The following is a 25,251-nucleotide window of genomic DNA, read 5'->3' as shown; positions in this document are numbered from 1 at the left end:
ACAACAACAAAATACATCTCTAATCGTATAGAAACTGCAACATTACCTACCTAGAAAAATACAAAAATAGCACTAAATCAAGTTTTTGTTCTCAAACTAGCACTCAAGGTCAAAAGTCACAAAAATAACACTTAATATTTTATCAAAAGTCACAAACTTAAGATTTAGAGTTAAAGAGTGGGGTTTAGAGTTTAGGGTTTAGGATTTAGGGTTTAGAGTTTAGGGTTTAGAATTTAGGGTTTAAGGTTTAGGGTTTAGAGTTTAGGGTTTAGGGTTTAGAGTTTAGGGTTTAGAGTTGAGAAATGAGGTTTTGGGGATAAGATTTCAAATTTTGAAAAATAAAAAAATTAAAATTTTCAAATGATAAACTTAGAAAGGTGCTATTTTGGTTATTTTAGTTTTTGAGTGCTATTTTTATGATATAAACTTAGAAATGTGCTATTTTGGAGATTTGCCCCCTGATATAGTCGAAGATAATGAAAAAATGTACAAGAAATCAGTTACACGACATAGAATCACTTGAAATTTCTTATATATAATCACACTTTCAACTGCCAAAGCAAGATAAAATTAATAAAATAGTAACAGCATTTCAGTGAATTTGGGGACCAATAGGCTTTTCAAGATCAAGGTATATAGAATAATTCAACAAAGTTTTGTCAAAGTCAACGCATGGGATCCATACATGTAGCAACGTGCTAGTGATCTATATAGCAGCCTATATTGTTCCTTCCACCTGGGGCTGCATGCAAAGTGTATCTTCATCACGAGTCCAATACATAACTTTGAATCTTACTAATATACCATAATCAAACCGTACTGAGCATCCTATTGTCATGCAACTAATATGGACCTTTGAATGTTCATGAGTACGAAGAAAAAATGATAAAATAGATTTTATATATAGCATTTGAGAAGATTCAATGAACACCACAGATTTAACCTAAATTACGCTGCTTAATTTAAGGAACTCAAAATAAAAAAGATTATCTTATGATGAGGTCTACGTGACATGCCTGTGATTGTATGGCAGCTTTTCTTCACTCAAACCCCTTTGCCTGATAAATAGATTTTGGTTTTTGTGTTAACCGAAGAGCTTACCAAGACCAACTCAGTACCTGAAAAGACCCGTGTTATGTTATAAAGTATAAACGAAAGTTGATCAGATGTTTCTAGCGACAAAAGTACTGCACAGAGACCTCATAGCCATTCAATGAAACTTCTAATTAATGCTAGAGGAACATTAAGATGTTAGTAGCGATCGACACAAACAAATTCTAAGTAACACTGCATTATTCATGAACAATCAAAGCTAAATGATATTAAAGAACTCTGAGTAACACGCATTGTTCAAGAACAAATCAAAGCCAAATCGCAAGTAATAAAGTGTGACGATGCGGTCAATAGAACAAGCTGATCAAGCAAGTAAACCCCCATCAGCTTTTTTGCTCATTTTCCAATTAAATTAAAATATAGCAAATGAGTAGAACATGCTTGAAGAGGAAGAGAGTTCCAAAGCTTTTTGTCCTCATCTAACTGTTTAACTGTATTATAGTTTCATAACTCATATGTGTAACAGTGCTTTTCTCTACTTATAAATATGAACCTCGTCTCATCAGTTCCTCTTCATTCAAAATCTAAACACATTCTTCCAAGAGACAAATTGTTCTCCGTACTGAAGATGTATAGACTAACCTTGAAATGTCTTGCCCTGAAACTTCTCCTTTTAATCTCTTGTGACGCTAGACATAGTGTATACTGGAGAGGAAACCGCAGGTCTATCGCTGAAGGGGGAAGTTCCGGAACGTTCAATGTCCTTGACTATGGTGCAAAAGGTGACGGGACAAGTGATGACACGAAGGTGAATGAGCATTTATATGGTTTAGCAGCATAGATAATGTAATAGTAGTCCAAAGAATAAAGATTTTGATGATCAGTGTACCTTTTAATATTGCAGGCTTTTGAAGACGCTTGGAATGAAGCTTGTAAAGTGGCAGCATCGACATTATTAGTTCCATCCGGTTCTACGTTCCTTGTTGGACCTGTCTCCTTCCTGGGAAAAGAGTGTAAAGAGAACATCGTGTTTCAGGTGAATTTCAAAAAAATAAAAAACAGAGAAATGTTATTCGAGCAACTTTAGTTATATAGTTGTGTATTTCGACATTGTGCAGTTAGATGGAAAGATCATAGCTCCAAAAAGTTCGAGAGCTTGGGGATCAGGTCTCTTGCAATGGATTGAATTCAAATCACTTATAGGAATCACTATAAAAGGAAAAGGAGTAATAGATGGACAAGGATCGGTATGGTGGAACAAGTCCCCTGACTATGATCCAGCAGATGACAACGACATGGTAATACTAAACTCAATTTCCCTAGCTAAACAAAATTAAAAAAAAATCTAGCTTCCAATAACCTCTGCTTCCTGTACCTTTTTTATTTGTGAAAGATGAAGGATCAAAAGGGCACGAAAATGCCAGGAGCTAAACCAACAGTAAGTTTCATTTGATTTGCCTCATGGATGGAGATGCCAATTAAAGTCAAAATGTCAAACTTAATCAATTACCTTGGCTGGTATGTAGGCGTTGAGATTCTACGGGAGTAACGGTGTAATGGTTAATGGAATAACCATACAGAACAGCCCTCAGACCCACCTCAAGTTTGATAACTGTGTAAACATTCAAGTGTCTGACTTCACAACTTCATCTCCTGGAGATTCCCCAAATACAGATGGGATCCACCTGCAAAACTCTCAAGACGCCGTTATTTACCGCAGCACGCTGGCTTGTGGTAACCACAGACTTCAAACATAGCCCATTTTCTTTAAATTAGATCTATTACAAGTCAACTCATTCTTAATTAGATACCACTAGTCAGATCATCGAACATTTCCAGACTATACTTCCTAAACAAACTTGCCAAGATGAAGAAATAACAATTTTGTGCATTTTACAGGAGATGACTGTATATCAATTCAAACAGGATGCTCAAATATCTACATACACGATGTAGACTGTGGGCCTGGCCATGGAATTAGCATTGGAGGACTAGGAAAGGAGAACACAAAGGCGTGTGTTTCAAACATCACTGTCCGTGATGTCACGATGCATGAAACTACGAATGGTGTAAGAATAAAATCCTGGCAGGTAAATTCTTCTACACATAGGTTTGCATAACAAAACAAATGCAAAGACAAATCAAAGTAACCGCTCAAAGATTCTGACAACTTTCTATTATGTTTAATGGTAGGGAGGGTCAGGGTCTGTAAAACAAGTTATGTTTTCAAATATCCAAGTCAGCGAAGTAGCTAATCCGATAGTAATAGATCAATATTATTGCGATGGTGGAGGATGCCACAATGAAACTTCAGCAGTCGCTGTATCAAACATAAACTACATAAACATAAAAGGTACCTACACAAGGGAACCTGTACGCTTTGCCTGCAGTGATAGCTTGCCATGCACAGGGATCTCACTGTCGACCATAGAGCTTAAGCCGGCCACAGATAAAGCAAGTTCAAGTGAGCCATTCTGCTGGGAAGCACACGGTGAATTGAAAACTGAAACTCTTCCTCCAATTCAGTGTTTGAAAACAGAAAAGTCTACAAGTCAGTCTTCCAATGATGCTTGCTGATATTAGAGCAAGATATAATGTAAAGTATTAAGATAGGATCATAGGAATCATACGAATAAAAAAAGGATTTATTCCCCTAGTTTGTCTAATACTAGTTTGTATAAATCAAATGCAGTCAAAACGTAGCATATTGCATGGTAATGTATTGCACTCTGTTATAGATATTTGGAGTTATCGACCCATAACCTAAGGAAGAATTTCATCTGTGAGGCAACAATATAATTATGACTTTTGGACCAGTTACGACAGAACAAATCACAAGCAACATGATAATCTATAAAATAAGTTATATCACCTGAGACATGCAGAGAAAATGTACGCTAAACAACATACAAAGGTTTATTTACCTAAGATTCCAACACAAGTAAAAAGTAATGCATTTTAGTTTGTAACAAAGTTAAACCATGACATGGCAGAGCTTAGTGGGCAAGAACATTGTAAACGCAGTTCCCAAGCTCAAGCTAAAATGCCAACATTATATAACAGCGCAAACAGACAATCTGAATAATATATTACTCTGGCAAAAAAGATTCTGAAATAAATGATATGTGTTACAACCGTACATATGTTTGGGAGATTTGCATCACGCAATGTGATGTCCTCCTCTGGATTTAAAAAGGCAAACGTGTTTCTTGTCATTGTCTGCTCCCCATACCATTGTTAATTCCTGCATCGGAAGATATGAAGGAAAAAGTTCACAACAAAAAGCCAAGAGAACAAAAAATAAAACCTCAAACTTATTAGAAATAACAGTTTTACCCCATACCCTAAACGAAGATGAAACGAGAATTGAGCGAGAATGTCTCATCAACGTTTGCCAAAACCAACTCCTGCTTTCCTTTTTTGTCGTGCTTGTACTTTTTCAGGGCTTGGCAATCCAGTTTTTTCTTCGTACTTCTTTTCCAGGGCCTGCGGAACAAAACTTATCAGGACTACTTATTGCAAAGATGTTCACTACAGGTAGAAAGAGTGATTTCATCCCTTCTTAACTACAGGTTATCATAGCTTTAGACTGTTTCCTGCTACAGTTTTACTCACCTCTAGCTCTTCACGAATGGTGTCAAGAACGTCATCCGTCATTCTGTCGAAGAAGAGAACTCCCTGTAATTGACAGATCCTTCAATCAGACCGCAACAAAGGCTCGCAAGTGATACTCACATACAGCAACACCAAACTCATCCATGAAAACAAGTAAGATTGCATGCCCAGTAACACGCTAACACATAACTTACTAAGAAGGATAGGATCTCATGAGTGAATGTGCAAAAAATCAAAAAATATATCAGTTTTATCTCAGGTTTCTTCTATTTGTTTCAACATAAACCAATGCCACTAAATTGTCCACAAAAAAATACTTTTATGCTTTGTGTCTAATGTTCAATCAAGCAAAGATATCAAAAAGAAGGTGGAGAAGAACCTCTAAGTGGTCGTATTCGTGCTGAAATATTCGTGCAGGTAAACGTGATAGACTGATCGAAAATCTAGCCCCAGTAATGTCCCTTGCGTCAATCTTGACAGATTGTGGTCGCTGAAAAGCAAAAACCAATCACATGAAAACCAGTGTCCAAGAAAATGATGGGGGAATATAGTAAAAGGAATAATTCACTCGAGAAAGATTGAACATACAACTACATCAGCATAGATCCCAGGGAAGGAAAGGCATCCTTCGTTGAATGGCACTAATTTATCGGAATATTTATTGATTTTCGGATTCACAAGAACAATCTCTTCTCCTTCACCAGACTCCCCAGCTGGATTAAACACCATGAGTTGAACATTGAGCCCCACTTGTGGTGCCGAGAGCCCGATGCCATCCGTTCTGTTCAACAGCAAGCAAATCATAGTGTCAATCTCAGTCTGTTTGTGTTATTAAGTACAATGTTCAATACATTTACATTTCTATAATTTAAAACATATATCAACAAAACACTTTAGTCTAAAATTAGTAAACGTATAACGAACGACTTACTTGTACATAACATCGAACATAGCATCGGCCAAGTTCTTCAAATTCTCGTCAAAAACGCCAATCCTCTTGTTCTTGGCGCGTAAGATAGGATCCGGATACTCAACAATCTTCAACGGCGTCTCAAATTGAAGATCAGAAGCTTAAATATACATTATCACGATCAAGTTACACTCAAATAAAAAAAAAATACTAGATGATACTAGTTATGGAGCAATCACTAGCAATAGCAGCTCAATGAGTAAATAAGTTACCGGAAGCTATTTCAGATTCCTTGCGCGAGACGCGCTTTACTTCAGCTCTGACCGGAGATGTCAACGGTCCGGTTCTGTTCGCGGCGGAGGAGGAGGAGAACATGACGGTGGATTTGAGCTGACCACAGCCGGGGAAGAGATTCGTAGCGCGGCGGGAGAAAACCGGTGATAAGAAGCGAGAGAGCGGTGGCGCTTGGAGGAAACAGTTACAGACGGCCATGGCCAGACACGAAGAGGATTTTTCGCCTGTTAGATTTTGTGTGGGGAGGAAAGTAAGGACTAAGGATTGAGTAGATTTTCTGTAATACCGCCATTTATCAAGGAGTAGTATGCAATTAAAGGATTCTAAGGTAGGTACTTTTAGATTAAGTAATTCTACTGGGGTGATAATGCAATATAATAATAACTATTGTACCACATTGGTAAATAGGTATTTCTATAATTAGATTGGAGCTGGAGAGACATTTTCTCTTCGAAACTCGCGGCTTGCTCTACAGTAAGATCCTTCTTTGGAGCTTCTTCGAAAGGTAAACTTTGTTTTTCTTCTTCCTCCTCGATTTCATATTCTCTGTATCATCGTTTCTCAACATCTCTGGTATATGATCTCTACCTTCTTTACAGATTGATCGATAGTCTCTTTACTTGTTCATAGGTCCTCATTCTTCTTCTTCTTTCATTCATGGCTTTGATTTGATTATACAAGTTTCAATCGTTGATTCCTACGATTGTTTTAGATTTGATTTGAATCTGATGTCGTGCAAGTTACGATCCACTGATCGAGCATGTTTTCCCCTGATTTAGAACGACTGGTTCTTACAGAATCTTCGTCACTGTGCTTTCTTCAAGGATCTGAGTATCGATATTGATTGAATCTATAAGAATTGATTGTTTGGAATCTTTGTGTTGAAAATTATTTGGAGCTGATCGTGTTTATCAATGATTCAGACTTTCTGATTGTGTTGCAGATAGATTTAATCATTTAAAAAAAAAGGTTTTTCGTTATTGTGTTGTGGTTTGGGTGAAGGGATAGGTAAAGGAAGATGGGGCTTAACTTCACCAAGCTGTTCAGTCGGCTTTTCGCCAAGAAAGAAATGAGGATTCTGATGGTAGGTCTTGATGCTGCTGGTAAGACCACTATCTTGTACAAGCTCAAGCTTGGCGAAATCGTCACCACCATCCCCACCATCGGTTAGTTTTTATGATTCCTGAGTCCTTTTCTATGTGTATCTTGAAGATGTTGCTCTTTTGTGCCTTTTTTTACTTGTGTGTGTGTGTGTCTCTATTGGCTTTATATTAATCCAAGTTCTTTGCAGGATTCAATGTGGAGACTGTTGAGTACAAGAACATCAGTTTCACTGTTTGGGATGTGGGGGGTCAGGACAAGGTACACTTTCTATCTCTTGCCCTGAATCATCATAGTGTTTTCTTTCTTCTCTACATCACGTTTCTCAAGCTGCTCAGCATGTCAATGATATCCTCACTCAGCATTACTAGTACTAATGTATCGTGTGAACCCAGTTATATGTATCATGTAAATTTTAAAACTGTATATCTACAATTTATCTCCATGTCCAGTGTTTAGGTGTGTGTTTGTCTTCTTCTGTTTCGGTTTTTTGACATTTAGAATGTGCATTCTTTGGAAAACCAGATCCGTCCCCTGTGGAGGCACTACTTCCAGAACACTCAAGGTCTTATATTCGTGGTTGATAGCAACGACAGGGACCGAGTTGTGGAGGCTAGGGATGAGTTGCATCGCATGTTGAACGAGGTTAGCTTCTCTTGCTGGTTTAGTCTTGTACAAATCAGTGTGAGGCAAAAATACATTTCCATGGACTCTGATTTAATTAAACCATGCTTGCAGGATGAACTGAGGGATGCTGTCCTTCTCGTGTTTGCTAACAAACAAGATCTTCCCAACGCTATGAATGCTGCAGAAATAACCGACAAGCTTGGCCTTCACTCTCTTCGCCAGCGCCACTGGTAAAGATGTTATTCTTTCTCCAATGTTGGCATTCACATGGATAGATTGGTCCCAGTGTGGTAGAATGTGACTTTTATGATTTTTTTCTTTGACAGGTACATTCAAAGCACTTGTGCCACATCTGGGGAAGGTCTTTATGAAGGCCTTGATTGGCTCTCCAACAACATCGCCAACAAGGTAATTAACTAAATATCCCCATTTTAAAACTAAGTAAAACTCTTTTGAAAGTATTGATGCCTAAGTAGCAACTTTTGGGGATTCAGATTGTATGCTCATCTCCATATGCAAACTCTGGCGATGATAGTATATTCATTCATGTCATCGTGTTTATATTCATGTTGATCAAAACCTTCATTTTGATTTGAGTAGGCATGATGAAACTGCTGGAACACGTTTTTGCAAGTTGAAAGAGACCATTAGTGATTGTGGAGAAGAGAATGAAGAAGAAACAAGTATTGTGTATGATGTTGTTTCAACTGTCCGTTGATCTCTCTGACCTTAACTTTGTAGCCTCTAAAACTCACCTCTACTCTTTTTACCTGTTTAATGGATTTGTGTTTTAAGTTTTTTTATTTTTGAAGTTTCGTTTGTGTTTCTAAATATATTGAACCTTGGTAAGCAATAGAGATGTTACTTTTTTTATATAAACCATACATTTAAACAGAAGAGACGAAGTTGCACACCGAATAATGAAAGACAATGGTATACACACAATTAAATATATGTGAATCGAGTTTCCAAATATATTGAAGCTTGGTAAGCAATAGAGATACATTTAAGACAGAAGGGTCGAAAGACTACACACCAAATAAAAGGCATTGATCACACAGTTTCTACTACAACTAGAGACGCACAACATACGCACTTATATAAACCATACATTTAAGACATAAGAGTCGAAAGATTGCACACCGAATAATAGAACTTCTGTTTGGATGTTTTAGAGAATGAAAGACGAAGGCATTGACCACACACAATTAAATATATGTGAATCGAGTTTCTACTACAACAAGAGACGCACAACATAGGCACTTATATAAACCATACATTTAAGACATAAGAGTCAAAAGATTACACACCGAATAATAGAACTTCTGTTTGGATGTTTTAGACCATTCAAAAGAGTTTTGTTTATCCTTTTTCTCTTCTCATGTGCTGCTACATACGGTTTGTTGTCTCTCACAGACAAAAGAACACCGCATGGATTGTCTTGCTTTTGAAATTTAGTCATCAGCTGGATCTTGTGGACTTTCTTCAGCACTGCGTTTGATTATGATGACTGGGCACTCTGCATGCTTCACACAAAACTCACTCACCGTTCCAACAAATACCCTGTCCATATAGTAACAAGTGTGAGCTGATTACACAATAGCCTGAGGTTTGAAACTCTAATAATATACGTCGTTCAAGTACACAGCCTTCTCCTCAACTTCTATCAAACATAAGTTAGTTAAAATCACGATTATCTTGCAGTAAAATGTCTAATATCGCATAGGCAGAGTTTTTATGCATGTAATCCCACTTCCTAAACAGAAAAACTACATACTAGTGAAAACATCAACAGAAACTATTAGATACCGAGAGCAGGATTCTGGGGGTGTATCGATGCCCAAAACCACCAAATGACTAGTTTATACGGGTATAAAGCATAGAGAAATAAGTCTAGTTCAGGATTGTACGTACTTCTGGAATGGACCAAGACCACGACTTCCGACAACCAGAAAATCTGGCCTGACACGCCTAACTTCATGGCATATCACTTCCGTGGGATCACCTTTCCTGATCCAGGCCTCACACCGAACCTACAAGTTCAACAACTTACACGTATCAAAAGCTATACTTTGGATTTTATGAGATTATGATACAAGTGAAGGACATCAAGATCAATTAAAGAGTATATGAGATTTTGGTACATCAAAGAGAGTGTTTTACCCCAATCTCATGACATTTATTAACGAAAAACTCAAGAAGGTGAAGTCCATTAGCCTTGTTACGTTCCCTCATGTTTCGGAAATCATCAGGGGAAGCATATATGCTGTCCATGTCATCAAAACCTAGTTCCCAATTCATGATCAATACAACTTCTTTAGAACCTTGGCATATGAAACTTCATATATCAAAAGCTAGTCAAAGTCAGAGATTATGCGAGCGAATCACAAACACGATCCTTCTGAAAACACTCAAAGACCTTAACAGCATATATATAAACCTATAATGTTCTACTCAAACCCTAAACAAATCAATCGTACATCAAAATTATGCAGAGTCAAATTCAAGAGTATCGAGAATGATTAATAGACGGTAGTAAAAAAAGAGAGGATAACCGTCTTCGTCCTGGACTTGAGCGTGAAGCAAGAGAAGCTTGAAGCCAGAGGTATTGGACTTCACGATCTTCTTCAGTGTCCACTCGAACGCCTTTTTGCTGCTTATCGACGCGTGTGGGTAGCCTTTGATCGACGACTCGTTCACCGCCACCATCACTCGAGTTGGCTCGCTCTCCATTGTCGTTCTCTATAGGAAGAAGGCGGTGAAAAGGCAATCAAGTAGAGTCCTCTTTACAATAACTAAAGAAGCTTGCTAAAATACGCAAGGTCGGTTATGAGCTGCCACCTCAAATAAATCATCGTTAACCTTTTATAGTGGGCCTCGTATTTAGCCCAGCATTAGAGGTTATTAATGAATAGGCCCATTTAAATCCGTATTATTAAACTAAACTTTCCTAGGATCCTATAAATAATCTTTTTAATGCATCGAGTTTTGAACATACGAATCCTTAAATTTACCATGGATCCCGCTTTAAGCATGTTTTATCGACTACTTTTAAATGTACACTTCCAAATTTGACATATAAATTTAGTTATTTATGCGATTTTTATCGCTAATTACTAATCACAATATGAACACAGACTAGGAAAAAAATTGACATTATATATCCTCCGAAATTTTCTAAATATTAACTAAAAGATTCCTACAACGTTTTGACTTTTTTGATTAAAATCATTGGATCCCAGTGAAGGAGACTCGACCAAATCCAAGATGACCAATCTGATACAACTCTAACCACACTCTCTCGGCTTCAACTCTTGCACTTATTCTCGACTCATCATCTCCTCTACTCGACGTCGTTGTTTTGTCCTCCTCCTTCGTTAAACTCCCATCTCTCTCCACCACGAACCGGTGATCATCATAATCTCCGCCGCCACAGCATCCTACGCCGCCACCGCATTTCTCATCTCCTCCGGCCATCTCAAACACATCATCTTCACCGTTGAGTTTCCTGCTCCCTTGTCTCATGTGTAACTTCTTCTTCTTCTTTTTATTCCGGCTCCGACCGAGACATCGCCGTCCGATCATCCACGGAACCTTGACGAAAGTGAGAGTAAGAAAGTTTATGATCGCACATGGACAGCAACAAAGCGCTACACAGTCAGCAATAGCAGCCGCCGCCCACGACCGGCATCTCTTGCCAGAGCATTTGACTTTATCGCCGTGAATGTGATGACGTTCTCGACGGCTCCCTTCGTCGTCGTTTTGACAGTGGGTCCCGCCATTGTGTCTACGTGAAACTCGATGCGGGTTTTCCTCCATCAAAACAAAGTCCTGCTAGAGAAAGAAAGCAAACAATAAACTTTGTCACACTCTCTATGTGTTGTTGTTATATATGCGATACATCAATACGTAGATATATATGTATGTATGGGTTTATGGATCAAAGTTTTGAAAAAGAGTTCTGCTTACAAGTTGATACGTATAGGAAATAGTAAAGAATGAGGAAAACACAGAGAGAGAGAGAGGTGTAGGAAACAACAACTCGAGATTTTCCATGCACTTTCACTTAATGACTACACAGTTCAGGTTTAAACTCACTACTCTCTTTAAGCGCGTGTACGTAACACCACAGAAATAAACTGTTTTAATTATCCTTTTGTCAAATTTGAATCGAACATCATATGTTTAAGAAAAAAAAATCTAAATGGTTTGGTCTAATGACTGGTTTATTCGTTTAGAGATCCGAAGGAGTGGCGAGTGGCGATATAAAAGGTTTTTGAATATGTTTTAATAAGGAGCTCTTCTAGGGATATGTATTAATGAATTTAAAGTATTTTTGTTTGCTTTGAGTTTTGTGGTAGCTTTGGTAGGTAATCTCATTATGAATTACTATATATTAGGCCATTTATCTGTTAGTTTTTTTATATCTAGACTTGGATCAATAAGTTGTATTGATTGTACGTAGCATTGTTTACGTTTTACTCTACAAATAGTAATTTACAAGTAGGAAATAAAAGAATTTGTTATCTGAAACTAGTTTATGCCACAAACGAAAAGATTGAGATTGTTGAACCAGCAAAAATCTATAGTGACATATTATATTGATTAATGAGGAAATATTAAAAGATTAGCGCGATAACGTGGATGGTTAGTGGGAAGGATTCTCTTTCACGTGGACTGCCGGGTCTTATTATGGCCCAATTACGTGGCCTGTAATAAAATACAATTTAGACAACAATAGAATATAACTAGAGTATTGTGCATGTATCAATACGACAATAGCCCTATAAAGTAATAGTCCTAGAAAGTCTATTACAGAAAACAATAGAATATGTATTTAGATATATAGTTATATACTGCTTACTTAGATATTCATAAGCATTTTATTTATGGGGTATTGATCACGAAGCTTTGACTCTTTGAAATGTTGCAGGATTGCATTTTGTGGTTAATTTTAACTAAAGTGAAATTGTAATATCCCGAGTTGCGATATATGGAAAGACTTAAGAGAATTGATTTGACTACATATGTCACCAAAGTTGACTTACCTTTTCCGGAGCACATGCTAAAAGAACTCCAGAGTTAAGCGTGCTTGAACTGGATTAGTGGAAGGAAGGGTGACCTATCGGGAAGTGGTTCGCGATAGCGTGCGAGTGAGACCAAAGCATGGAAAAAGGTCGGGTGGTGATTGCAGGGTCAGTAAACAATGATTTCGAACTTTTAGAAAAATTAACGGACCGATCGTTGGAACGGGATGGGCCCACGGGCCGAGAAAGCGGACGTGGGTGATCTATTAGCTGTGGACGGTCGGGGCGTCAGAGAAATGGTAATCATTTTTAATTTCTGTTCATTAGAGTAAAAACAAAAAAAATCCCCTGTTTATCGGGGTGGGACCTATTACAGTTGTCCTTTTCACTTGTATAAGGTGAATGTGCAAACTAGTGGGTAAATTTAAAAAAAAATGTAATTTGCATGTTCATACGCTATACAAATATATTTATACTGTATAAATGCTTATCATTGTTAGAAGCTAAATCTCGTTATAGATAGACATTTCATTGTAAAAACACAACTCAGAATCGAAATACTCCATTCACACATGCAATCTAAAAGAAAGACAGCTATACGAATTTCCAATTAATTTTGATGTCGGCATTGAGACTTTTTCTTGTAGTGTATTAATCAACTAATCAGGGTTTAAAATAAACAAACTCTTCGAAAATATGAATTGTCAGTGGATGAACACTATGTGCAACTAGTTAAGAGCATGATCAACGTTAACTACTTGGGGAGGGGAGAAATTGGATCTTCTCAAAAAAAAAAAAAAAAAATTGGATGCAGCATGCATAAATAAACCCTACATGAGATCATGAGAAAAATGTAGAGATGGTTAGTGGTGAATGGGTTACCTTTGAGGATTCCTTAGCTTGCTTTCTTTCGGGGTAGTAAATATAATTATGTACACATATACATAAAGGATCAAAAGAAATATAGTTTCAGTTGATGTGTGTTTGTATATTGTACTAATCTTAAGATAGAAACTGTGGTTTTGTATGATGGAAATAGTAGAGGAAAGTGAAGGAGACTAAAACCCTCAATAAAAAAAAAGAACAAGGAGAAGGAGAAGAATAATACGGAGAGGATGATGAATAAAGATCCTTGATCTAGCAAAGCTCTATTTATATATGAATGTTTTTTAATTATACAGTCTCTCTATATCTACATGTAATCTCTTTTTATACATATACACATATATCCACGTGTACAGAAAGAGTTAAACACGATTTTTCTTCACGATATACGACCACATGCTAAATATCAAGCTATATATGCACACAAATAAGCTAGTAGATACATATGCAAAATGTATTTTTTATTTTAGTATAAGTTCATATATATAGCGGAGTGAAAGATTTTATGATAAGTCAAACATCCAGAAGATTATGTTTACACTAAAACTAAGATTGATGAATTTTTTTCAAAGTAAATCCGTAAGATTTTGAGACACTTATGTTGAGACAATAAGCAAACGAAATGATATATACATTTCAATCAGAAATAATTCTCAAAGCAGTATAAGTATTTTAGAGAAAATATCTACAGCCTCTTATATATTGTACTACACAAAGATTAGTATAATGAAGATAAATGTATAGTAAACTAGAAGTTTACATTTGGCATGAATCAGTTAGACCATTTTGGTTCATTAATAATGCGAATATATACTTAAAGGTCATATGCATAGTCATATAAGAACCATAAGATTCTTCCGAATGATTTGACATATGTTGCTTACCCATAAGATAAAAGGGTAATATGGTTTTCACCAGCCAAAATAAGATATTGGCATAAATAACGAAGATGTTAGTGGACTGATCACCCACTATGCATTTTTATAATATTGGTGAATTCACTTCTTAAAGTCTTTAACGACTATAGCACATTCACTGAGATAAGTGCTAAACATTTTGAGCAACACTGGTTCGCATCAAGTCAATAAATATTCACTAGTTCTCCCTATCATTGGTATAGAATCAGAAACCAATCATTTTCATCTAAGAATGTTGGATGTTGCTCTGCCACAGAGCTTCAAATGAAGATGTGTTTTCAAATGAGGTTGGAAATATATGTTGGATATAAATTTCTATTGACACTTAAGAATCCAGAGCCATCCCCGAAAAATATAAGTAAGGCTATACATGAATTCTAAAAGTGAGTTAGTACTTCCAACATAAGGGGGAGAAAATAAACAGCTGGAAAAGAAAAAAAGTTGAAATGAATTATCATTGATCCTCGGGCTAAACACAATGTGAAATAGAAGTCCAAAAGATAATTCATTTCAAAACTTACTAAAGCAGTTGCCAGACACGACCCATATAAATATAGTGATCAAGTCACATATACCAGCTGTAAATGCTACAATAAGAATAAATGTTCTACAAGAACAATATCAAACTACTAGTCACGCCTGCAGCGTGGTAGACAGATTGGTTCCCAAGATAAATCCTCGTAAATGAAAAGGAGCATATATTGATAATGGTCAAAACGAGGCAATATAGTTTTGTATGATCTCCAGAAGAGAAATTAAACATGACTGACGAAAATTCAGGTACATGAGACAAATGAAGAGATCTCAATAAGTTATGTCATGTATGAAACAAAATGGAACCGATAAGAAAATTGACGTCGATGATATTATACATGCAAAGTAGCAGTTGATATAATAAATGAGAAAGAGGATCATTAAAGAAAGTCTATTGAAAAGTGTACACAAAGAAATGATTGGCCAAATCAGAAAGATGCAATAGACAAAGATATAAACTTCTTGTGAAATAGAGAAGTATTTGGACCAGTAGTCCATACACTAAAAGGTGAAACAAGTGAGATGTAAATGAACCGTTGCACACAAAGAAGGATCAATATGAAATTGATTGTGAAGAGACATAATTTCATATGGTAGATGCAACTAGTTTCAAGTTCCTTATAGTCTGGTAATAAAGGAAGAACTTGAATAAAACAATCCACTTGAAAAATGTTAATCCCTGAAAGTATAATCCATGAAGGATTGATGATATCAAAATCATGTTCCCGGGAACTCTGCATATTCGATCGAATTGAAACAAACTATTTTATGGGATATATGAAATATTATAAGGTTAACAAATGTATCCATTTGTATTTATCAAGAGATTATAAATCAATAGAATCATGATTTGAATATAATCAAAACTCCTGAAGAGTTATAGAAAAATTATATTTTGGAAGAAAACTCTTGACAATACTATATTGTTTTTATGTATTCTAAACTGGAGATCTAAAACTGAGATGTTATCATAAAGATCCTTAAAGTATTTTATTTAAGACGCTCGTATATGTTTGGTCCTGAAATACCATACGTAAGAGTGTTATTTAAGAAAATTATTAATCTTTTTCATTACTGAAAGATGTAATTTCATATGAAAAGAAAGAAAATCATAATAGTAACTTCTATAGTTACAAATGAATAATTCGTATGTACGAGACGAATTTCTATACGATTATATGTAAGAAATTTGGTTTGAAATCCAAATAGACCAATAAACTATTGTCTAAGTCAAAAGAGAATTATGGACAAGAAGTCTAAAGACCCTAGATATCATAATAGAAATGAATAGAGTTTATTCTCTTAAGCTTAATTCTCTGAAGAGAGTTGATTGGAATGCATATCCTGAAGATATTGTTTCCAGGGAAAGAAATATGATAGTAAGTGTGGTTGTACTCTTTTTCCTTATCATGGTTTTTTTTTTATCCCATTGGGTTTTTCCATGACAAGGTTTTAACGAGGCAACAAAGAACATACAAAAGATAGACACCCAAAGAGAATGTTACAATTTGAGAGATGAAAATCTATCATTGTTCTAAAGGTTCTATGACTACTCATTCGAGAGGGAGCTTACGTAGTTGTACTCTTTTTATTTTTACTACGGTTTTTCCCATTGGGTTTTCCATGACTAAGTTTTTAACGAGGCACCACGTAATACAAGATGGATGATCAAGGGGGAGTGTTATAAGATAAGCATTGAAATGATCATCCACTTCTTTACCAAGCTCAAGCACTATGATCATCCACTCATTTACTAACTCAAGCACTATCTTTCATATTTTATGTATTGTTGCTCACTATAAATACCATCACTCATCTCACTCATTTGTACACCAAAAAACAAGAACAAGAGTTTATAATCAAAGAATCATTACATTTTCTTCTTCCTCCTTATAATAAACTTTCTCCCTTATATTAGTGTTATTTGCTTCCTACGGGTATTAAATTCTACTTTTATTTAAATTTCTCGATACAATAAATTATAAGTTATTTCATAACAAAAATGTATTTTTTTATTTTAGTATAAGTTCATATATATAGCGGAGTGAAAGATTTTCGTATATTTACGATTAGTTCTTTTTTTTCTAGGATACGTATGATACGGGTTGTTAAGTTAAACCGAATTAGAAAATTAGGTTGCATCTGCTTTCCTATAAATAATACAGTATGACTGTTTAGAACTTTGGGCTTAAGCTAACCAAAACTTAACTAGCAAATTATTCTTTATTAGCTTTGATTATTTATAGACGAGAAATAGATCAATTCGAAGCCGAGAAATGTGCGATATGTTCAAAGATTTAGTGATTCACAATATTGATAATCAAATAGATGTAAAGCCCGTTTAACAATATAAGTGCAAGTTAGTAAGTAAATTCCAACGAGTCAACGACAACAGGTTACATACTTACAATTTTGAAACAAAACAGCATATAATTCCATTAATTCATTTTCAACCAAACTACAAAACACTATTTTAGTGTAATTTTTACACTAAAATCTTTCCAACCCAACTGCAAAAATTATATTATTTTAATGTCACACTAAAATTTCGTATCAAATTTGGTGTGATACTATTCACCACACTAAAATATTATTCACTCCACTAAAATACTATTTATTTATTTAATTAATAAAATATACAATTAAATAAATGACAAATAAAAAATTAAATGCATAGAATATTATAAAATACTATTTTTAATGTGAAGTTTAGTGTTGTGGTTGGAAAAGAATATTTTTTAGTGCTGGAATTATACCAAAATAGTGTAGTTTTGATAGTAAAATAGTGTTATGGGTTGGAGATGCTCTTAGAAAAAATAATAATTATTGATTGATCTTTTTTCGCATATATGTGTTTACTTTACTTATTTTGTACTACATCTGTTTCAAAATGTTACATATTTTAGATTTTTTACACATTTTAATAAAACACATTAAATTTGCATAATTTTTTGTGATTTTAACCCATAATTTTAAGCCAATAAAAATCTAATAAGTGCAGTTAAGTTTTTTTAAGTTTGCAATCACTACAAGAAAACGTGCCCGTAACAACGAACATTTACGACGAAAATATTTCGTCGTAAATTTACATGGTCTTTACAACGAAATTACGAGGAATATAACTTTCGTCGTAAACGCCATGTAAATTTACGACGAACTGATTTCGTCGTAAACTCCATGTAAGTTTACGACGAATGTACGTGGAATGAGAAATACGTCGTAATCATTACATCGACATTACAACGAAGCATGTTACCGTTATATTTAGGTGAAAACGTGTATTCAATGTGCTTTAACTTACCTAATTTCGTCGTAAAGTCGTTGTAAATAATATGTTAAAACCATGTAAAATCCATGTAAAATATTCCTTGTAAAATCGTTGTTATATTTCAACTACCCAACTCGAAAATTTCTCTATATATATGTCATTTCCCACAACTCTCTTCCTCACAACACACAAACGGGAGAAAAAAAATCCGAAAAAAAAATCAGAAAAAAAAAGATTTCAAAAAAAAATCTAAGAAAAAAATGGCCGGTGGCGGTAGTATTTACGAGTTACGGAGTTGGATGTATTTGCACAAAGATTCCGACGGGAGGGTGACGAACGCATTTCTGAGCGGGCTAGAGACATTCATGCACCAGGCGGGCTGTACACCGATCACACAGGAAAGCGGTAAGATGTTCTGCCCCTGTCGGAAATGCAAGAATTCAAAATTTGCACGTAGTGAAACTGTATGGAAGCATTTAGTAAACAGAGGATTTACACCACAGTACTACATTTGGTATCAACATGGAGAGGGTTATGGGGGAAATGAAGCTAGTAGTAGTAATAATAATTTTGAGGATGGTCATCATAGTGAAGAACCGAATCATTTGCATAATGAATATAATTATCATCAAGATCATGAGCAGATGGTAGATCATGATAGGGTTCAAGATATGATTAGTGATGCATTTTTAGAAACAACTACAACAATAGCTGATGGAACTGGAAATGTAGAAGAACCTAATTTGGATGCAAAAAGGTTTTATGAAATGCTAGATGCTGCAAATCAACCAATCTACACTGGTTGTAGAGAAGGTCTCTCTAAATTGTCTCTAGCAGCTAGGATGATGAATATTAAAACGGATCATAATTTACCTGAGAATTGCATGGATGCATGGGCGGAGTTGTTTAAAGAGTATTTGCCAGAAGACAACGTGTCTGCTGAATCTTATTATGAGATTCAGAAATTGGTTTATAGTCTTGGGTTGCCTTCGGAGATGATTGATGTTTGCATCGACAACTGCATGATCTACTGGAAAGAAGATGACAAGTTAGAAGAGTGTCGATTCTGCAAAAAACCACGATTCAAACCGCAAGGCCGTGGGAGGAATAGGGTACCGTACCAAAGGATGTGGTACCTACCAATTACAGACAGATTGAAAAGATTATATCAATCTGAGAGGACTGCTGCATCGATGAGGTGGCATGCGGAACATGTCCAGAGAGATGGTGAGGTTGCACATCCATCAGACGCAAGAGCGTGGAAACATTTCAACAAGGTACACGCAGATTTTGCTACAAATATTCGGAATGTCTATCTTGGGTTATGCACCGATGGATTTAGTCCATTTGGAATGTCTGGTAGACAATATTCTTTGTGGCCAGTCATTCTTACGCCGTACAATTTACCGCCGGATATGTGCATGGAACAAGAATTTCTATTTTTGACCATATTAATCCCTGGGCCGAAGCATCCAAAACGGTCTCTTGATGTTTTTCTTCAACCGTTGATAGAAGAGCTAAAGCAATTGTGGTCAGAAGGGGTGAGGACGTACGATTGTTCCTTGAAAAACAATTTTACGATGCGAGCAGTTCTGCTGTGGACGATAAGTGATTTCCCTGCTTATGGGATGTTGTCTGGCTGGACAACACATGGAAGATTATCTTGTCCATATTGTCTTGGATCGACGGATGCTTTTCAACTGAAGAATGGTAGGAAGAGTTGTTGGTTTGACTGTCATCGTCGCTTTCTTCCACTTGCCCATCCGTACAGAAGAAATAAGACATTGTTTCGGCACAAAAAAATTGTCAGAGACGGTCCTCCTCCATATCTCACCGGCCAGCAGATCGAAGCAGACATTGATTATTACGGAGCTCAGGAAACAGTTAAAGTTGGAGGAAATTGGCATGTTCCTGGAAATATGCCTGATGGATATGGTGTGTCTCACAATTGGCATAAGAAGAGTATATTTTGGGAGCTACCCTATTGGAAGGATCTTCTCTTACGCCACAATCTGGATGTCATGCATATTGAGAAGAACTTTTTTGAGAACATCATGAATACATTACTTAACGTCCCTGGGAAGACAAAAGATAACAAAAAGTCAAGGATGGACTTACCTGATATTTGCTCAAGAAGTGAGTTACATATCAAGAGCAATGGAAACGTTCCTGTTCCCATCTTCCGGTTGTCATCAGAAGCCAAAACAACCTTGTTTGACTGGGTTGCATCAGAAGTTAAGTTTCCTGATGGTTATGTTTCAAATCTGTCAAGATGTGTTGAACGAGGTCAAAAGTTCTCCGGAATGAAGAGTCATGATTGTCATGTGTTTATGCAACGACTACTTCCATTTGCTTTTGCCGAGCTCCTTCCAGCAAATGTCCATGAAGCACTTGCAGGTAATTATAAAACGTTAATATATATACATATGTTATGAAATGTTATTAATTTGATTACTTTTGCAATATACAGCCATCGGCGCTTTTTTCAGAGATCTCAGCACACGTACGTTCAAGGAAGAAGTCATCGAACAACTTCATCATAACATTCCGATCATATTGTGCAACCTGGAGAAGATATTTCCTCCTTCATTTTTTGACGTCATGGAGCATCTAGTTGTCCACCTACCGTATGAAGCATTGCTTCGTGGACCTGTTCACAACGGATGGATGTATCCGTATGAGCGACAGATGAAACATTTGAAGGGGAAAGCAAGAAATCTTGCAAAGGTGGAAGGTTCAATAGTTGCGGGAAGTTTGACAGCCGAAACATCTAACTTCACATCATACTACTTTGCTCCAACTGTTCGTACGAGGAAAAGAGTTCCTAGAAGATATGATGATGGTGGAGTACCGACATCATATCCAATTGATGGTGTTCCTGACATTTTCTGCGAAATTGCACGGTTTGGTGGTAAAACGAAAGAAGTATGGTGGTCATGTGAAGAGGATAAACATAGTGCCCACACTTATATTCTGCTCAACTGCGAGGATGCAGTGACCCGTTACTTTGAAAGGTAAATATTTTTGTGAATGTTAATTATATGAATTGCAGTTAATTATGTATGACTTGATTATTTGTTTAATTTGCAGCATGTTTGTATCTCAAGTTGAAGAAGCAATACCAGGAATATCTGCAACTGATGTGGACACACGTAAAGATAAGCACTTTGTCAAGTGGTTAAAATCACAGGTACGTAATATATCTCATACATTGATTAATTAAGTAAGTGTTTTGATACTTCAATATTAATTAAGAATAACTGCTTTTGGCAGGTTGATTATGACGATCCTTATTATCCCGTATGGTTTCACGAATTGGTTCAAGGTCCAGTTGCAAAGGTCACCACATCACCTATGTATTTCACACGAGGATTTACCTTTCACACATACGAGTATGGGAGACATCGGGCAACGAGTAACTACGGAATATGTGTGAAAGGTGAAACGGACTTTTACGGGATCTTGCAGGAGATTATTGAAGTGGAATTTCCGGGGTTATTGAAGCTAAAATGCGTCCTCTTCAAATGTGAATGGTTCGATCCTGTTGTGAACCGAGGGATTCGGTATAACAAATTTGGTGTTGTGGATGTCAATTTTGGGAGAAGATACAACAAATTTGAGCCTTTCATTTTAGCTTCACAAGCCGAGCAAGTAAGCTTCCTTCCTTATCCTCGGCTTCGAACTTCCGGGATAAACTGGTTAGCTGCTATCAAAATTACACCTCGTGGACGCATTGTCGCTGGAGAAGAACCGCCCTTGCAAGAAGAAGACGCTATCAATGAAGTTGAGGTACCAGAACAACCAACTGATGAAATCCTTTTGATCGACCCGCAAAACTTTCAATATGAAGATATTCCCGAAGATGCGACAGATGAAGCACGTGAAGACGAGTTCGAGAGAAGCGACGATGATGATTGTAATGATAGTGATGAGAACGAAAACGATTTAGAGTGATGTAATATTGATGAGAACGAAAACGATTTAGAGTGATGTAATATATGTCTCTGATGTTGTATTTCTCTATTGTAACGTATGTTTAAAGAAATATTGTTTTTTACCATCCTAATGTATGTGTAACAAATGTTGTTTTATATAATATGTATTTGTGTTAATTTTAAAAAAATTATTTGGAGTTTTAGGGTTTTAGAGTTTAAGTTGGAGAAAGAGCACAAAGTAGTAGAGAAGAAGAGATATGATGTTAGATGATATGTGACTTTGGGGTTTAGGGATTTCATTCTCGGTGTTTAGGGTTAAGCGTTGTAAAATCGTCGTAAACCGATGTTTCCACGTAATTTCGTCGTAAATGGAAAAACGCGGGCCTGGTAACTTCGTCGTAAACGTGGGCCTTGTAAATTCGTCGTAAACCGATGTTTCGACGTAATTTCGTCGTAAATCGAAAAACGCGGGCCTGGTAACTTCGTCGTAAATGAAAAAACGCGGGCCTGGTAACTTCGTCGTAATGTTACGTCGCGTTTACGACGAAACATTTTTTATATATTGGGACGCCGAGACGAGGCTGCCTCGTCCATTCCTCCTAAACTCCTCTCCTCTCCCTAAGGTACATTCTCTTCCCTCTTTTTTTTTTTTTTTTTTAAAGTTAGTTTAGGTTATTAATTAGTTAGGTAATTAGTTTAGGTGATTATTTAGATAATTAGTTTAGGTGATTAGTTAGATGACGGAATCCTATAGTTTAGGTGATTAGTTAGGTAACGGAATAATTTTTTAATTATGTCGTCATAATTGATTAAATTTATTTAAATTTTTTTTAGATGGCTCCTAGAAGGAAACCAGCAGCACCTACTTATGCCCAGTTGTTTGGCGATGGTTCCGGTACATCTTCTTCCGGTCCATCGTCTTCCGATGCAGTTCCAGACTCTCAGACTTCTCAGAGAGTTTTTTCGAGTCCTCCTCTTCCACCGCAGATGCCTCCACCTCCTCCTCCAGCGGCTGCACCTGAGCCTGTCCCAGAAGGTGCAGTTCATCCGGATTTGCGTGTGCCTTCATATGCTCCCTTCGCGAGATATACGGTGGAGGATTTGCTTGCCCAGCCTGGACGGGAGGGTTTGGATGTTCTAGACCCCGATAGACCCCGAGGAACTTATTGGTAAGTTATTAATTTTTATTACTTTAAAATTTAATTAATTTTTATTTTGTAACGGTTAAATTGTTTTTTTTTTCAGGTTTGGGGCTAACAACCGTGTTAGCCGGAGCGTTTCGGCGACGATTAAGGGTTACTACGACGGGGCATACCCGAACTGGAGCAAGACACCAAATCACGTTAAGATCACGTGGTTTAAATGTTTTGCGGTAAGATTTTTAAATTTAATTAAATTTTCACTTTTAAATATATATATATATATATATATATATATATATTTTTAATATTATTATTAATTGTAATTTTTTTAAATTTTTATGTTTCAGCAAAAGTGGCATTGGTCTTTGGGAATCACCGAGAGGGTGAAGGCGGAATTCGTTGCAAAGGCAAAGATACGCCTCTGCAACACAGTCTCTGATTGGAAGGACAAGTGGGAGATCTACGGGTATGAGGGAAAGCCCACTGAGCTCACGACGGATGTGTGGGATGGCCTCATCGCCTATTGGGAGCACCCCTCTTCGATCAGAAAGGCCAATTCGTGCTCGGCTTCTCGAAGGACGAAGGATAAAGATGGTCATTTGCCCATGCTTCACAGAACCGGACAAAAACCTCATGCAGGAGTCCGTCTAGAAGCTGTAAGTTTTGTTTTAAATATATATTTTAAAATATTCAATTAATATAATTTATAATATTTAATTTAATTTTTTTTTGTAGTTCGAGAAGACGGGAGTCTTACCTTCTCTGTCTGACCTATTCAAGATGACTCACGCCACATCCGACGGAGTTTTTGTGGATCCTGCATCTGAGAAACTCTTCCAAACAGTGGCTGGTCGGATTGAAGAACGGGAGACGCAACTAACCCAGGAGTCTCCCGATGGATTACCAGTCACATTGTCCACCCAAGAGGTCGACAGAATCTTCGAAGAGGTAACTTAAAATTTTAGTTTACATTATTTTAAATATTTTAACATAATTAACTATATTAATATATGTTTTGATTTTATAGGTGGCTCCTAAAAAGAAGGGATGGATAGTCGGTATAGGCTCTGTTAACGAAGTTGCAAGGGCAACTTCGTCATACACTTCGAGACGGGATGAAGAGACTGCTCAGATGAAGGCTCAAATGGATAGCCAGAAGTCTCAAATGGATAGCCAGCAGGTTCGTTTAGACTCTCTTGAGGATTTGCTAGACGTGATGGCCGTGGGAAACCCGGTTATGCAGAGAATGTTGAGTGAGAGACGAGCCGCTCTTGGAATGCCACCACGAGATCCCCAAGAGTCCGATCCAACCCGTCAACAGCCGAGCAACCCCACCAACTACTTCGACAATATGTAGTTTTTTTTTCTGTTTGTATTATGAATTTAAATATTATTGTATGACTTTTTAAAAATATGTTTTCCAATTTCATATTTTGTTTTAAAATTTAAATTATTTTAAATTCTGAATATTAAATATAAATTAAAATCTATTATATACTAATTAATAATAATATAATAAGAAACGATGTAAACTCCTCGTAAACATTACATGGAGTTTACATCGAATGTTTACGAGTGATTAACATCGAAATATTTACGAGGATTTTACATCGAAATGTTTACGAGTGATTTACAACGAAAGTATTTACGTTTGCTTTACATCGAAATAATTACGTGGGCTTTACGACGAAGTCTTATGTGGCGTTTACGATGAATCCTTTCCCTGCGCTTTACGAGGAATATATTTCGTCGTAAACGTAACGAGTCGTTTACGACGAAACCTCCGTTACGACGGACGTTTAACAACGAAACGTCTTTCGACGTTAATTCGTCGTAACACCCCGTTTACGACGAATTTACAACGAATACTGCCCTAGTAAAAAATATGTTTTCTTGTAGTGAATTAGTTCATAAAACATGCATTAAAAATGTAAAAAAAAAAA

The 25,251-nt window shown here is 36.4% G+C and overlaps 5 protein-coding genes across 24 annotated transcripts; 2 read left to right on the top strand and 3 right to left on the bottom strand.

The window, feature by feature from the left end:
- Nucleotides 1–870: 870 nt before the first annotated feature.
- Nucleotides 871–6,151, bottom strand: LOC106418618 (peptide deformylase 1B, chloroplastic/mitochondrial). 10 transcript variants are annotated; one of them, XR_007329044.1, is made up of 12 exons: nucleotides 5,851–6,144; nucleotides 5,600–5,738; nucleotides 5,257–5,449; nucleotides 5,048–5,158; nucleotides 4,669–4,731; nucleotides 4,397–4,539; nucleotides 4,194–4,297; nucleotides 3,411–3,626; nucleotides 2,564–2,738; nucleotides 1,943–2,053; nucleotides 1,696–1,821; nucleotides 871–1,118 (listed from the first exon to the last, which is right to left on the bottom strand). XR_007329044.1 is itself a non-coding variant. In XM_013859359.3 (7 exons), exons 1-6 carry the CDS (start codon nucleotides 6,068–6,070, stop codon nucleotides 4,438–4,440), a joined length of 828 nt encoding a protein of 275 aa, XP_013714813.1. In that variant the 5' UTR covers nucleotides 6,071–6,151; the 3' UTR covers nucleotides 4,123–4,297; nucleotides 4,397–4,437. The 10 variants fall into 10 exon arrangements, 2 of the variants coding, with proteins under 2 accessions (XP_013714813.1, XP_013714814.1); XR_002661316.2 differs by having other exon boundaries at nucleotides 3,415–3,626; XR_007329046.1 differs by having other exon boundaries at nucleotides 3,411–3,564.
- On the top strand, nucleotides 1,622–3,927 carry LOC106418617 (polygalacturonase At1g48100). 2 transcript variants are annotated; one of them, XM_022709973.2, is made up of 7 exons: nucleotides 1,622–1,861; nucleotides 1,958–2,089; nucleotides 2,172–2,375; nucleotides 2,447–2,491; nucleotides 2,580–2,787; nucleotides 2,953–3,143; nucleotides 3,247–3,927. In XM_022709973.2, exons 1-7 carry the CDS (start codon nucleotides 1,682–1,684, stop codon nucleotides 3,628–3,630), a joined length of 1,344 nt encoding a protein of 447 aa, XP_022565694.1. In that variant the 5' UTR covers nucleotides 1,622–1,681; the 3' UTR covers nucleotides 3,631–3,927. The 2 variants fall into 2 exon arrangements, with proteins under 2 accessions (XP_022565694.1, XP_013714812.1); XM_013859358.3 differs by having other exon boundaries at nucleotides 1,623–1,861; nucleotides 2,172–2,351.
- A 118-nt stretch (nucleotides 6,152–6,269) lies between the features above and the next one.
- LOC106416445 (ADP-ribosylation factor 2) lies at nucleotides 6,270–8,479 on the top strand. 9 transcript variants are annotated; one of them, XM_013857327.2, is made up of 7 exons: nucleotides 6,270–6,377; nucleotides 6,875–7,038; nucleotides 7,164–7,234; nucleotides 7,499–7,618; nucleotides 7,712–7,830; nucleotides 7,927–8,008; nucleotides 8,201–8,479. In XM_013857327.2, the coding sequence occupies exons 2-7, from the start codon at nucleotides 6,891–6,893 to the stop codon at nucleotides 8,204–8,206; spliced, it is 546 nt and encodes a 181-aa protein (XP_013712781.1). In that variant the 5' UTR covers nucleotides 6,270–6,377; nucleotides 6,875–6,890; the 3' UTR covers nucleotides 8,207–8,479. The 9 variants fall into 9 exon arrangements, with proteins under 9 accessions (XP_013712781.1, XP_022565695.1, XP_048625137.1 ...); XM_048769180.1 differs by having other exon boundaries at nucleotides 6,304–6,377; nucleotides 6,881–7,038; XM_048769178.1 differs by having other exon boundaries at nucleotides 6,330–6,377; nucleotides 6,842–7,038.
- A 315-nt stretch (nucleotides 8,480–8,794) lies between these two features.
- LOC106418722 (universal stress protein A-like protein) lies at nucleotides 8,795–10,431 on the bottom strand. Its single transcript, XM_013859480.3, has 4 exons — nucleotides 10,156–10,431; nucleotides 9,764–9,885; nucleotides 9,515–9,633; nucleotides 8,795–9,163 (listed from the first exon to the last, which is right to left on the bottom strand). The coding sequence occupies exons 1-4, from the start codon at nucleotides 10,331–10,333 to the stop codon at nucleotides 9,055–9,057; spliced, it is 528 nt and encodes a 175-aa protein (XP_013714934.1). The 5' UTR covers nucleotides 10,334–10,431; the 3' UTR covers nucleotides 8,795–9,054.
- A 239-nt stretch (nucleotides 10,432–10,670) lies between these two features.
- Nucleotides 10,671–13,900, bottom strand: LOC106417985. Of its 2 annotated transcripts, none has more exons than XM_013858680.3 (2): nucleotides 13,510–13,900; nucleotides 10,671–11,434 (listed from the first exon to the last, which is right to left on the bottom strand). In XM_013858680.3, the coding sequence occupies exon 2, from the start codon at nucleotides 11,417–11,419 to the stop codon at nucleotides 10,829–10,831; it is 591 nt and encodes a 196-aa protein (XP_013714134.1). In that variant the 5' UTR covers nucleotides 11,420–11,434; nucleotides 13,510–13,900; the 3' UTR covers nucleotides 10,671–10,828. The 2 variants fall into 2 exon arrangements, with proteins under 2 accessions (XP_013714134.1, XP_013714133.1); XM_013858679.3 differs by having other exon boundaries at nucleotides 10,671–11,431; nucleotides 13,510–13,889.
- Between the last annotated feature and the right edge of the window lie 11,351 nt (nucleotides 13,901–25,251).

The sequence above is a fragment of the Brassica napus genome, chromosome C9 (genome assembly GCF_020379485.1).
Source record: "Brassica napus cultivar Da-Ae chromosome C9, Da-Ae, whole genome shotgun sequence".
In the NCBI taxonomy this organism is placed as follows: Eukaryota; Viridiplantae; Streptophyta; class Magnoliopsida; order Brassicales; family Brassicaceae; genus Brassica; species Brassica napus.
The sequence above is the reverse complement of the archived record's forward strand: the minus strand, read 5'-3'. Positions and strand labels throughout refer to the sequence as shown.